Source organism: Salvia hispanica, chromosome 3 (genome assembly GCF_029641045.1).
Source record: "Salvia hispanica isolate PSC_SH4W2 chromosome 3, Shi_PSC_v1, whole genome shotgun sequence".
In the NCBI taxonomy this organism is placed as follows: domain Eukaryota; kingdom Viridiplantae; phylum Streptophyta; class Magnoliopsida; order Lamiales; family Lamiaceae; genus Salvia; species Salvia hispanica.
Genome location: NC_142694.1, coordinates 58,389,496 through 58,402,516, shown reverse-complemented (window position 1 = coordinate 58,402,516; position 13,021 = coordinate 58,389,496). Strand labels below are relative to the sequence as shown.

Genomic DNA, 13,021 nt, shown 5'->3' with positions numbered 1-13,021 from the left:
ATCCCACTTTAACAAAGCATGGGGATTTTTTAACCCACCAAAAAATATCAGGAAGAAGAAATCCCATAAAAAGTACCGTAAAAATCAAGGAAATGACAAGAGAGGGCACACTTTTTTTTATTAACAGGAAAGGTGAAAATTCGACAAGAAGTAAGAAAATTAGAGAAATAACAAGAAAGGCCTTTTTATTCGGAATTTATGAATTATTTAGTGAAAATGTGAGTTTAATTTTAATCCATTACTTTCAAATTTAACAACTCTATTTATGATTTTTTAGCTAATAAACAGTGGTAATGAATTCTTAAAAAATAATTACATACCCTAAGTCGGGGCACAATTTTACTAAAGATACAAATTTAAATTGAATAAAAGTTAAAAATATAGTATGTTAAAAAAGATAATGGCACGTATATATATAATGAGATACAAAAAGTGGGACATTAATTTGATCATCCAGTCATTTGGGATCCCATTTGCTAGATTCTTTGGTAGTGTTTTGATATTGTGCAATGACCTAACTTAATATGCGCACATGTGTTAACCCTATATTTAAATATTTATATGCTAGCTATAATTAATATTTAGTTAACATAAAACGTAACTCGTGCATTTTAAACAAAATTTCGAATTTTGTAGTATGTAAATTAATTAGAGAAAAAGATGATTTGAAATTATTGTAACTTGAACAATAATGCTCTAACAACTAAAGTCGCTCCATAATAATTAAAATTATCGTCGTTACAAATTATCTAGTTAATTAACCCTGGTTAATTATATATATGATGACAAGAAATCGCTATAGTCTCTACTGTCAAACAAAATAATAAATTAAATGAGTTTTGTTTTCTTTCCTTTATAATTTCATGAAGGCATAAAATAATTAAAAATGAAGTGTCCAACCCATCACCTTTTTCTCTGTGGCTTCCGTTTAATTCATCACATGGCTTCTTTACTCAGAATCCCTATATATACACACAGAATTAAGAGCCCTATACACACACTTATTCCAACCAAAATTGTGAATCAAATAGCTTGAATTTAATTCTATATTTTAGAGAGAGAATGGAGGAAAAGAAGCCCCTTTTGGCAGTCCTTGCAATACAACTAGTATATGCAGGATATTTCTTGGTAACAAAGCTTGCATTTGATGTTGGAATGAACACTTTTGTGTTCGTTTTCTACAGACAAGCTGCTGCTACTCTCTTCCTTCTCCCCATTGCCATCTCCCTCGAACGGTACGTAAATATAATAGGGTTTCTTAATTCTTAACTTAATTTCTCTCTCTAAAAATTTATTTGATTGCAGGAAAACTTCTCCACCATTGCCACTCTCACTCTCCATCAAGATTTTCATGCTCAGTCTAATTGGGTAATTAATTAATTAATTAGTGTGTAGTTTTTCTTTTCTCTCTCACTCTCTCTAATATAGGGTTTCTTAACTTTCTCTCTCTAAATGTATACTGCAGGATTACAATGAGTTTGGACATAGTGGGTGTGGGATTGAAGTACACGTCAGCATCTTTGGGGGCTGCAACTTCGAATACACTACCTGTTATCACTTTCTTCCTTGCTGTTGTTTTAGGGTAATTCAATCTCATTTCCAAAATTTATTATGTTGTATATATAGTTTTGGGTGCTAATTAAAGCTAAACTTTTGAATGATTAAATGTGCTAACACTAAATAAATAAATTGAGAACACATTTGGTTAATTTTTTGGTTAAGGGTGCTTTCTATTAATTCAACCTAGAAGCCTATCAAATTGTTTTATTATTTGCGAAATGGAGTATAAGTTTTTTTTTAATTTAGTTATTTTAAAATACTTTGATTAACCTGAAACTTGATTAAACTCAATTAACTAAGGAATTAACTTTATGAAGTGGAGGAATCAATAAAAAGGTGCATGATACCTTCTATTTATAGGCTTTTACATAGGAAAGAACCCTAATAGGAAAGAACTAAATAAGGGTGATTCGATGATAAAATTATTCTTCTAATATGTTCTCCTTACGTAGCTAAATATTCTATACATTTTGGTTAATAAAATTAATAAACATATGTAAATAATATTGCACTATTATTTAGTGATTCGAGCTCTCTTCCAATCGTCATCCTCACTGTGATCTCATGAGTATTTTTCTATTCTATAGTCACAAAAGTTGGAATAAAGCCAATATCTTTTTATACACATAAAAATGGGCCTAACTGAATTTCTTGACATTCAATATATATATTCACTAACCCCACAAAAAATTAAATAAAAAAAGGCATGAAAGCAAACAACATAATTTTCATGCATCTTTCTAAGAAATTCAAAATATAACTACTAGTTTAAGAATGATGTGCATATACATGACGTGCATTGATGAAGTGAAAATAATGTTGGTATCGATAAATTGCAGGATGGAGAAGCTGAAGATAAGAACTGGCCCCGGATTGATGAAGGTTTGTGGAGTCACACTTTGCATAGGAGGAGTAGTGACCATTGCCTTCTATAGAGGCCCTTTCTTGAAGTTATTGCTTCACCACCACTTGATTCACAACCATCTTCAACAAATCCAACCACATTTGCCCCCTGCAAACACTTGGATTAAGGGTGTATTTCTCATGCTACTAGCCAACTTATGTTGGGCCTTCTGGCTCGTGTTACAGGTCCGATCATCTCTCAGTGCACGTAATGTATATATGTTTTAATAAAAGAAATTAAATCATATAGTTGATTCACTATTGACTAATAATGTGACAAACATTATTTGGAATATATGGTAGGACAATATTTCCTGTTAACCATTGTTATCATGTCACTCATACTAATCCTATTTTTATTGTAACAGGGGAGAGTATTAAAAAGTTACCCATCAAAGTTGTTGTTGACAACCCTACAATGTTTTTTTAGCACAATACAATCATTTATAGTTGCCATTACTGTTACAAGAGACCCTAGTGATTGGCAACTTGGATGGAACATCAGACTTCTGTCCGTAGCATACTGCGTAAGTTCTTTTTTTTTCCGAAACAATAGTAAAAAATTGAATTATGAATGTACGTGCCCATCGACTGATTAAATGTTGTGCCGGTTTGTTTGGCAGGGAATAGTAGTGACCGGCTTCACATTCTACCTTCAAACATGGGTTGTCGAGAAGAAAGGCCCGGTTTACCTATCCATGACCACTCCATGGATCATGGTTTTCACAATCATTATATCTGCATTTGTTTTGGGAGAGATCATCACTTTGGGAAGGTACTATTTTCTAATCAATTTTTCTACTATTCAATCTAGTATATATACACAAACAGGAACTTTGTTTCAATTTTAACCCTTTTAATTTGTGCTTGTAAAATGAAATATGAGATTGAAATGAGTAATTGTATGGAATGTAGTGTTATTGGAGCAATTCTCCTAGTTGGAGGGCTTTATTTTGTGCTATGGGGAAAGGCTAAGGAAGAAGAGAGGGAGAAGGGGGAATGCAAGCAAATTGGAGATGTTGAGAAAGCATGTGGAGTTTCAAAGGGAGAAACGACAACAACCACGACAAGTACTAACTAGTTAGGGTTCAAGGATTGTCCATGTTATATTAAATCTAGTACTTTCATGTGTGAATTGATTATTTCGAGATCTCACAATGCATTTTAGTAGTATTACATTTCATGTATTGTTGCATATATGTATTTATTTGATGGTGTACAACCAATTGGTTATAATAATACTAATTATTAGCACTACTAGTTTATATGTGGATGAAATTTCAAAGATGAGTGGTTGACCTAACGGTCAAACATGAATTTCTCCAAACCATAAAAAATAGTAGAAATGTAGGAACAAAACTAAACCATTTCTCCTATAAATACCCGATATCCATTTTCTTTCATTTCCTGTCTCCGATCTGCGATTTCACAACCGAGCCCACTCTCTCCATTTATCTCTCTATCTCCCTCTCTCTCTCTCTCTCCGAAAAACTAATTTTACAGAGAGAGAGTGAGACCCCAGTGTGAGAAAATGGGAGGGTGTTCATCCAAGTCAATGCTAAAGAATGTGGAGGAGGAGGTCGACGACGTCGCTCCTCTTCCAATGCCGGAGAATCAAGTGGCTTTGACCAACGTGGAAGAGGCTGTTGCCCCGGCCGAAAAGGTAAAACTCGCATTGTACTATTTTATTTGATCATGCATGCATGAATATATATGTGGTATATAAATGTATATTCCTTAATGTATTCGTGTTGACAATTATAACACAGTCTGTTGACATAAATAATTAGCAATGATATAACGTATAGACTTGAATGGCAAAAGTTACTATTAAATTTTGAGTTTGATGTTTTAAGAAGATAAATTTTCTTACTATTTGACCTTGGGATGGAGACTATTGTATAACGGAGTAACTTGGAAATGAATATTCAAATCTAATTATTCAACTGTTTGATATAGTTAGCAGTTAGCAATTTAAGATAGTTAGCAATCTAACACGACCCTATCATTTTACCAGTATTAGTATTATTTTCATTTGTTTACGTAGGTCGAAGAGGAGACATGCGAGGTCGAGTATGAGCCCAATGTCGAACTAGAACTCGAGCAAATGAAACAAGAAGACACACTCGAGGCCGAGAAGGAAATTGCTACCGAGAGCCTAATAACCGAAACCACGAGTGACGAAAATGTAACGGAGCAATCACCTTCTAAAGAGAATAAAACAGAAGAAGAAGAAGAAGAAGAAGTCGTCCAAGAACTCGTCAAGACACCCGAACCATCCGCTTCCGACGAGAAAGAAGCAGAAGCAGAAGCAGAAGCAGAAGCAGAAGCCTCGCCCGAAACTCCAGAGAAGATCGAGCCAGAAGCCGAAGCTTGTGTTGAAGAGGATGAAGGCGTAGTCAGCCCAGTAGAGGCCGAAAAACAAATCGAAATCGAAGTCTCTGAGAAAGAAACTGAGACACCACAAGTAGCTGAAACGGCTGAGGAAAGTAATGAAACGACAACTCAGGAGGAGGCAGTAGAGGAGGTGAAGAAGGTGGAGGAGGAGCAACCTGCTCCTCCGAGGCCGAGGTTTAGGCTGTGGTTCTAGAGCTCGACCATCGTTCCATTTTCCTCTCTGCCATTCAAATCATATCCTCTCACCTCTAATTTTTTTTTCCAGTGTTTTATTACCATGTTTTTGAAGATTCCTAGCTGAAAATTGCTTCTTCTAGAATAAAATTTCTGTTGCGCCAATTCCATCCTCGGTTTGAATTTATTTTTCTGAGTGTGACTTTGTGAGATTATAAGCTAATTTCATAATAATTCCAAATGAGAATCTCATCTTAAATAACAAATGTTAATCTACAATTTACAAACATAAATCATTTATATTAAACTCAAACTTAAAACTATTATTCCATATCCACCTACATTTTATACCTTTTCAATTATACCTACGTACTTATTTGAATTACATATTAATCCTGTAACACTTTGTCAATAGTTTAACTTAAATAAATAAATAACTTTTTTTATTAATATATTTATGTTTTAATTTTATTTTAAAACTTATACTAACGGTACAACAATAGACCAAGTGTAAAACAATATTTTGTATTTTATGAAAGTTTTGAATTTTGTTATTCTTTTGATTCAATTTCATATAATTTTAAGAAATAAATCCTAATATTAATTTGAAAAAAGTAATAGTAAAAAATTAAAAATTACTGATTTTTCTGAAAAAAATATCAAATTTGCAAGCACGGCTAAAATAGAATTATTTTCAAGCACAACAGATGCTCGTAGTCGTAAGTATCTGGATTTCCGGAGAGGATCACCTACGGCAAACCCTAATTCATTTCCTAATACATACACATATACATAATAAGTGATGGTGGGATCAATCACTCATGTATGTGTGTATGTATTAGGAGATGAATTAGGAATTGTCGCAGGTGATCCAACCAAACTGGCGAGATTTTTTAGCACAGTAGAGGTGCTCAAAATCTGATTTTCTAGCAAAGAGAGGTGCTCAAAGTACTAATTTCTAGCCACGTGCTTGTCGAGAACTCGCAATACTTTGCGACGAGGCTGACGGCGAGCATACTTGCTGCTCACAAAGTGCTCGGAATAAATGTGCTCGAAAAAGAGCTTTTTTACAAAAAAAACTTTTTTTTGTAATGCGAATTTTTTAGGAAAGAAGTGCGAAAAAAGAGTGTTCTTTTTTTTGTAATGCAAATTTTCTGGGAAAGTAGTGTTCATAGAGAGGCATCGGCCCACTTATCTGGACGGAGTCAATGGGAGACCACCCATGGCCTAGGTTGGCGACATCCATTGCACTCCGGAGGGGCGCTCGCCTAAGGTCGGGCTAAGTGGTCGAGCCTACGTCATAATTTGTGTTAGAGGGGGCCTGTGTTCGTGTGCCCCTCCCTTAAAGGCTCATTATTTCTCATTATTTTCTTTCCTTTTTTATATACAAAGTAACAATGTGTATGAATTAAATTGCAAGCAAAAATTAATATACTCCTTCCGTCCACAAAAAATAGTCTCATTTTATCATTTTGAAGTGTCCATAAAAAATAGTCTCATTTCAAAAATGAAAACTATCTTTTATAGTACTTTATTATTTTTTCTCCCTTCTCGCTCTTACTTTTTCCCCTACTTTATCTACTTTTTCTTTCTTCTCTCTTACTTTATCGATTTCTAATTAAAACTCGTGCCGTCCACGAATGAGACTATTTTTCGTGGACGGAGGAGTATATATGTGCTTCATAATCCATGAACAATCATTAGCCATATCAATAAAGGAAATTTTGAGCTTATGTTTCTTGTTAGTTTCTTGAAATATATTTGCTTCTGCACACAAATAATTCAGAAAAAAGAGAAAAATAAAGTCAATGAATAAGCAAATATGAAAACGCAATTTACCAACAAAAAATAAATTTATACAAAAATTATATCTCATCAATGGCTCTACATACATACTCCATAGTTATTTCAAGCCCTCTTTCTATGAGTCAAAATAGTAGTAAGTTACTAACTTTACACCAACCATCATTTGCCTAGCCTGGTAAAAATTCAATGTCCATTCCCAAAAATCCATATAATGTAGAGAGAACGACTCGAAAATCGATCTACAGGAACGAGATCAGGTTCCGTCGAAAGCTGTTGTGGAATCTTGTCGGGTGCCGTGGTGTGAAGTTGAGGCCAAACATCTCTTTGTGGTGAGTCTGCCCGTGTTCCGTCGAGTTCACCAGCTTCGCTACAAGGAATGCGCTGTCGGAAACATGGTCCATGTCGTCCGTCTTGGTCCATACACGGTAGGATAGCTGCAGCCGTCTGAGCTTGGTGTCGAGGTCGATTCCCCACTTCAGGAAGAGGCTCTCCCGTTCTTGCTCGGACAGCTTCCTTGACATCCTCGTGCTCAGCATTCGCCTCTCCTCGCGAAGCGCCTTTAGGCTGTTTACATATAAGAAATGTCAGTTTTATTTTTTAAGGTAATTGTTTGGAAAAGTTCGCGAACTTTGACCTAATTTTGGGTTTAGACGTTGTATGAATCATACAACGTCTAAAGACGTGTCAAAAACATCCCTATGACTAGAAAAAAGACGTGGCATAATTTTTTTCTTGCCGATGTTGGAAAATTATGCTGCGTCTTTTTCCAGGTTGTTGGGACAATCATCGGAAATATAAAATCAACATTTCAAAAATGGCCTCACTTTTCGATATGAAGCAAAATAGACAAGGTGATTATTGAAACATTTTAAGAACATAGGTTTGGAGATGTAACCTTAGAGCCAGAGTGAGACATTGTCCGTTGACGATGGTGCTCTCGCCTCGAGAGAATTTCTCCTTGAGGAACTTCATCCTCCTTATCTCCACCTCCATATATACAGCATCTGAAGCATCGCCACCTCGGAAGAGGATGAAGAAGTAGCTCCTGTGTATCAACGAGACGTTGCAAGCGTGCCAAAGCTCGACTATCTCTTGTTGGAGCCTCCTGAACTCGACAGGCCAATTTGAAAGACCTCTGCGCTCATCCACAATGGGATCCGAACCAACATCTTTAACGCGCCTCTTTGGAGATTCATCGGACTGCGTTCATTACATGACATGTTATATAAGAATTTGTCTTTGTGTTGAGTAAATGGACCGAGCTAAGGAAACGAGAAACCTTAGTTTTCTAAAAAATGGTATGATCCTTAACAAGTGTAAGAGAAAGAAAGCATAATATTCACCTGATTCTTGGAATGCATGTCTTGGGATGGATCCATCTCGATATCAAAAGTGGTGTCGGGTGAGCACTGGGAAGCCTTCCTTGATATTTCTCGAATGAATGGGGTACAGATCAGTGGAGACTGTTTCTTATCAAAATCCACGTACCCTCGTTCTGATCCAATCGAAGAAGTGATCTCACTAAAATCGAGCCAAGGCGAATTCAAGCCAGCAATCCTTGCTCTGCAGCTTCTGCTCTTAGTCAATTTGAAGAAGGTAGCTAAGGGTGAGTCTTGATCCAGACCACGTGTAGCATGAGATGAGAAATCCGGTGTATGAATCGAGCTAAATTCTCTCGCTTCCTTGGATGGAGGATACAACGAGCCTCTCTCTTCGTGTTCCTGTGACTGCTCCTCCATTGCACAGTCATTCTCTTTGATCATTCCATTGTTTTCAAGAGGAGTTGACGATGATTCCACGCCTTGCGTATGTCCATTTTCATATACCTCAACTGGAGGGATTTCAGTGTCCTCTTCCGAATATACGGAATTGCCATTTGTAGCGCTCGACTCTTCAGTCTCAATGCAACGGACCTCCCTGCACATATCCTCCTCCAACGTTCCGTTACTTTGCTTCTCAGTCTCCTCCCAACCGTGATCTGAGTAACTGTCGCTGGAATTTGAAGCTAAGATCATCGGTGATGCATTACCAAGCACGAAGCTCTCATCAAAACACGGAACTTTCACTATTTGACCATCTGAACTCGTCCTGCTGTGGCCCGGTGAACATGTTCTTGCATCACCATCCGAGGAGTGAGGTCTCTCCTCTTCTTCCATTTTACTGTCGGGTGATCTTTGTACTCGAAGTTGAGGGTACTCTCCCACTTCTACCTAGAGAACGAAGTCAAGAAAGAAGTGAACGCACGGAAAGGGAGGAACGGAAAAAAGCAAAGTTTGATACAAGAATTGTTACCTGTGTCAAGGACTCTTCATTTCCAATGATTTCTAACAAATCTTTCACTTGTGATTGAGCGACGTCTCTTTGCAGAATAACCTCGTTTAATTTCTCCTCGAGCTAGAAGAAAGTGAAACACCGAGATAAGAGCTCACGTTTCAATGGTTAATGACATCAAAATTGTTTTCAAGAAACACACAAATGTTTAGTACCTTAGCAATTTGATGATCTTTCTCTCTGAGCATTGAGGGATAATTTGGTGTGGAGATGTTGGATTGATAGTTTCTCAGCTCACTCTCGAGTCTCACTAGCTCCCGTTGCAAATACTTGACCAGAGCTTTGTCGGACATGACCACGTTAACTTGGGCGCTGGTGGCCACTTCCTTTGCACAGCTCGCAAACAGCAGAGTGTTTCTTGATTGCTCAACGTGGCTGCGCGCAGGGCTCATAGTGCAAATGATGGCGGTTCTAGCATTCCCCCCCAGTGACGTTTGCAGGATCCGCGTCAGCTTAGAATCTCTGTAAGGAATGTGTCCGCCTCGGCCCTTGCTGTATAATGTCATGAATCAAACGATGATGAATGAAATTTGGAAGGGGAAAAGATAAGTACGAAAGCGTGCATACCTTAGCTTGCGAATGACTGTTCCTAACGTCAGCAAACTGCGGTTTATGTGGCAGCCTTCTTTTAATCTAGTCCCTGCTGAATTAGCTTGCGATGCTCGTTCGCTTCCAGCCAGATCGACAAAATTCTATACATGATGAAGAAATAAATCGATTTCAATGAGACAAAAAGGCACAGCATTAGGAAGCTATTCACAATACATGCACTTATGTTTCCGTACCACAGCAGCTGCAAAAGCGCCAACGTTGTGACTGCCTGTAAACTCACGGGGCGAGCTTTCAACTGTCTGCAATAATGTAATTTGTCTAAACGAAAAATCATCTAAAACAGACGACTTTAAAAGGCGCTAGATAAGTTAAAAATGAGCCTTACCAGTCGAATTATCTGGTGAGATCTGGAGCTGACTTCATTAAGGGATGTCTCTCCAATTTGCCTTTCGGCTGATTAAAAATGACAGAAGATTGAGAATCTAGATTCCACACATCGGCTGGCTTAGAATTTGTTTTGACATTCCAAAATCTACTATATTTCTTACCTTCGCATACAGACAGTAGCTGAATCACATGATCCCAGTCCCTTATAGTTTCCTCCGTGAGCTTCTCGACCACCGTCCCTCTCTAGCAAAAGCAAAAATGCTGCCTGTCAGGAAATCTTGAATATATTCTCGAACAAATGTAAGCCCGGAAAAGGGATTATTCACCTCTGGATCATCCAAGAGCCTTAGAGGAGTGCTGTCTACACTGAGGAGGTCCCGGACGGATTCGTTGTAGATTTCCAAAGCAGAGAACTTCAACACGAAATCTCTTTCCGAATGCTGAAACATCACAGTTAGTTGAAGAAATAAGGTCGATTTACACCAAGAAGTTACACTGCATTTGCAAATGACAGAAAACAGAAAATTGGATTTTGACATTTTGGCATTACCTTCTGTATGTAATCATATATGTCGGCTATTGCATACTCGGTCACTCCAGTCATTGTAAACGTCTTCCCACTGCTTGTTTGCCCGTATGCAAAAACACTTGCTGCACGAAAGTTTTTATCGTGGTTTAGTTCAGATTTGCACTGAAAGAGACAATAAATGAAGAAGACCAGGCAAGAAATCGAAATGGGGATTAGACTCACAATTCAATCCACTAACAACTGAGATTGCAACGTTCTTGGCTGCTCTTTCGTAGACTTCCCTTGTCGAGCAATCAGGCTTAAACACCCTATCTATGCAGAAAAAGGGGCAAAGAAACACAGCATTTTCACCAGCTATTTCAAGCAACTATTTTCAGCATAAAAAATGAGATATACTAAAACATCATACAACAGATTTAGAATTGAAATCCATAAATAAGGCAACATTCCCATTTATCATACAAAAAAATCACAAACATGCAGATATAGCAACCTCATTGAACTCAAAAACATCAATACACAAATCTTGATCATCTTTTCACAAAACATGACCAAACTCAAACACACAAAATTCTTGAAATTACAAAAAGCCATCAAAAGATCATCTTTTTGTAAAACATGATCAAACTCAAAACACACAAAATTATTGGAAAATTACAATAAAACCATCAAAGATCATCTTTTTGTAAAACATGGTTGAACCCAAACACACAAAACTCTTGGAAAATGAAAAAAAAAATCATAAAAAAAAGATCTTCTTTTAACAAACATGACTCAGACACACTAAATTCTTGGAAATTTATGAGCAACCATGAAAAGATCATCTATTCACAAAACATGGTCGAACCCAAACACAAAATTGTGGAAAAAATGCCAATAAAAAAACATCTCAAAACTATCAATAAACAGAATTTAAAACACTTGGGGGAAACTGCAACTCACCAAATTTGTAAGCAGTTGGATACATGGACCTATCCGAGGCAGAGACATTAGCATTCTTGTAAACAACAGTGTTGTCATTGATGCAATCCCAATCTGCAGCATCATGTCTCGAGATCTCTCTCCCATTCAAAGGCCTCAAACGCACCGACACATTAATCCTCTCCCCATTGCCTCTCACCACCTCCTCTCCACCTCCAACAGACCCCATTTTCCACACCAAAACTCGTGGAAATCACACAATCATCTCATCCCCCAGAAAAATGGGGGACAGAGCATAAGCTTTCAAGAAACTACAAGGAAAATAAAAGAGAATTTTTTTGGGAGTCAGCTGAAAATGCTGCAAGGAGTCAATGGAAATATACTAATACTAACTACTTCTCATCAATCATACATACTGTGGGAAACCCCTTTTGTCTCATGCATTGAATTGGGGATTTTTATGCAATTTACTTTGGCAAAGGGGTTGTGTTGTGTGGTCCATATCTACAGACTGTCAAAACTCAAATGTTTTGATTCTCATGAATGTTTCCCAAGTCAGGGGCTGAAAACTTGAAATAATCTCTGGTTTAGGTTGAATGTATGTCATGTTTAAGGATCAAGATTCAATTTTTACCTGAAAATCCGAGGAAAATATAGGAGTATGATTTTCCCCTTTCTTTTTCGAACGGGCCTTTGTCAAGGAATGTTTGTTTTTGCAAGAAAATGTGGCCTTTTCTCTCTTCTTGCAGAATCCTCAGCTCCCTCTTCCCTCTGGAGAAGGGAGAGAGAGAGAGAGAGAGAGGGAGGCTATAAAGATTGGATCTTTGAAATGGGAAGGGAGTTTGATTCTCTTTCCTTTTCAGGTTAGAAGGTGGCAAAAAACCATGAAAAAGACTGTAAAAAATTGGTCTATTTTTTAATGAATTTTTGTTAAGGTAAGCAACGGTTAATAATATTCTCATCTAACTAATCCTCAAACTAATAGTATTTCGTTACGTGTGTGGATTTATTTGATGTGAGCAATATATTATAATATTAGTCTCGAATTTTGAGTGAAAGTATTGAATCGATTCGAAATGTTTGTTTGAAAGAAAGATTAAAAAGATTATGAATTTTAGGATCTATGACTAAATTTTGTAGGATTAGACTGTCGTTAGTTGACACGTGTGTCCAGAGACACGTGTGTCCAGACATGATTTATGATACAATGTTTAAGTATTAATTTCTGTTATGACTTTTTTTCACCTTTATATATACTCCATCCGTTCCATAGTAATAGAGTCATTTTGTCTTTAGAGTCATTTTGCCATTTTAGTACGTTCAATAGTAATAGAGTCATATCCCTTTTTAGTAAAAGTTAACATATTTTTCCATATCTACTTTACTCTCTCGAACTTTTTTCTCTCTACATCTCTCTACTTTTTTCATTTCTCACTTTATTCTACCTTTACTTAACTCACC

General features: G+C 36.9%; 3 protein-coding genes and 1 non-coding gene across 6 annotated transcripts; 3 read left to right on the top strand and 1 right to left on the bottom strand.

Moving 5' to 3' along the window:
- The first annotated feature begins 996 nt into the window (after window positions 1-996).
- LOC125216380 (WAT1-related protein At5g64700-like) lies at window positions 997-3,720 on the top strand. Its single transcript, XM_048118072.2, has 7 exons — window positions 997-1,235; window positions 1,306-1,368; window positions 1,466-1,582; window positions 2,400-2,649; window positions 2,832-2,990; window positions 3,087-3,238; window positions 3,379-3,720. The coding sequence occupies exons 1-7, from the start codon at window positions 1,063-1,065 to the stop codon at window positions 3,542-3,544; spliced, it is 1,080 nt and encodes a 359-aa protein (XP_047974029.1). The 5' UTR covers window positions 997-1,062; the 3' UTR covers window positions 3,545-3,720.
- A 157-nt stretch (window positions 3,721-3,877) lies between these two features.
- LOC125209745 (uncharacterized) lies at window positions 3,878-5,199 on the top strand. Its single transcript, XM_048109329.2, has 2 exons — window positions 3,878-4,126; window positions 4,511-5,199. The coding sequence occupies exons 1-2, from the start codon at window positions 3,995-3,997 to the stop codon at window positions 5,051-5,053; spliced, it is 675 nt and encodes a 224-aa protein (XP_047965286.1). The 5' UTR covers window positions 3,878-3,994; the 3' UTR covers window positions 5,054-5,199.
- A 1,022-nt stretch (window positions 5,200-6,221) lies between these two features.
- LOC125217193 (U1 spliceosomal RNA) lies at window positions 6,222-6,374 on the top strand. Its single transcript, XR_007175613.2, has one exon. It is a non-coding gene; the product is annotated as a U1 spliceosomal RNA (small nuclear RNA).
- Window positions 6,375-6,868: 494 nt separating this feature from the next.
- Window positions 6,869-12,396, bottom strand: LOC125215925 (kinesin-like protein KIN-7E). 3 transcript variants are annotated; one of them, XM_048117507.2, is made up of 14 exons: window positions 12,195-12,396; window positions 11,582-11,871; window positions 10,862-10,951; window positions 10,661-10,761; window positions 10,437-10,550; window positions 10,272-10,353; window positions 10,109-10,176; window positions 9,957-10,022; window positions 9,739-9,863; window positions 9,327-9,663; window positions 9,133-9,234; window positions 8,184-9,050; window positions 7,736-8,040; window positions 6,869-7,404 (listed from the first exon to the last, which is right to left on the bottom strand). In XM_048117507.2, exons 2-14 carry the CDS (start codon window positions 11,787-11,789, stop codon window positions 7,080-7,082), a joined length of 2,790 nt encoding a protein of 929 aa, XP_047973464.1. In that variant the 5' UTR covers window positions 11,790-11,871; window positions 12,195-12,396; the 3' UTR covers window positions 6,869-7,079. The 3 variants fall into 3 exon arrangements, with proteins under 3 accessions (XP_047973464.1, XP_088924703.1, XP_047973465.1); XM_089068577.1 differs by lacking the exon at window positions 12,195-12,396 and adding an exon at window positions 11,977-12,129; XM_048117508.2 differs by lacking the exon at window positions 12,195-12,396 and having other exon boundaries at window positions 10,862-10,947; window positions 11,582-11,715.
- Between the last annotated feature and the right edge of the window lie 625 nt (window positions 12,397-13,021).

Excerpts from the sequence above, each read along its gene's own strand:
- LOC125216380 (XM_048118072.2), top strand. The coding sequence starts at position 1,063 with ATGGAGGAAAAGAAGCCCCTTTTGGCAGTCCTTGCAATACAACTAGTA. Across the intron at positions 2,650-2,831 it reads CCTTCTGGCTCGTGTTACAG|GGGAGAGTATTAAAAAGTTA; the intron begins GTCCGATCATCT and ends TTATTGTAACAG. Across the intron at positions 2,991-3,086 it reads TTCTGTCCGTAGCATACTGC|GGAATAGTAGTGACCGGCTT; the intron begins GTAAGTTCTTTT and ends TTTGTTTGGCAG.
- LOC125209745 (XM_048109329.2), top strand. The coding sequence starts at position 3,995 with ATGGGAGGGTGTTCATCCAAGTCAATGCTAAAGAATGTGGAGGAGGAG. Across the intron at positions 4,127-4,510 it reads CTGTTGCCCCGGCCGAAAAG|GTCGAAGAGGAGACATGCGA; the intron begins GTAAAACTCGCA and ends TTGTTTACGTAG.
- LOC125215925 (XM_048117507.2), bottom strand. The coding sequence starts at position 11,789 with ATGGGGTCTGTTGGAGGTGGAGAGGAGGTGGTGAGAGGCAATGGGGAG. Across the intron at positions 10,023-10,108 it reads CTCACCAGATAATTCGACTG|ACAGTTGAAAGCTCGCCCCG; the intron begins GTAAGGCTCATT and ends ACATTATTGCAG. Across the intron at positions 9,664-9,738 it reads ACAGTCATTCGCAAGCTAAG|CAAGGGCCGAGGCGGACACA; the intron begins GTATGCACGCTT and ends GACATTATACAG.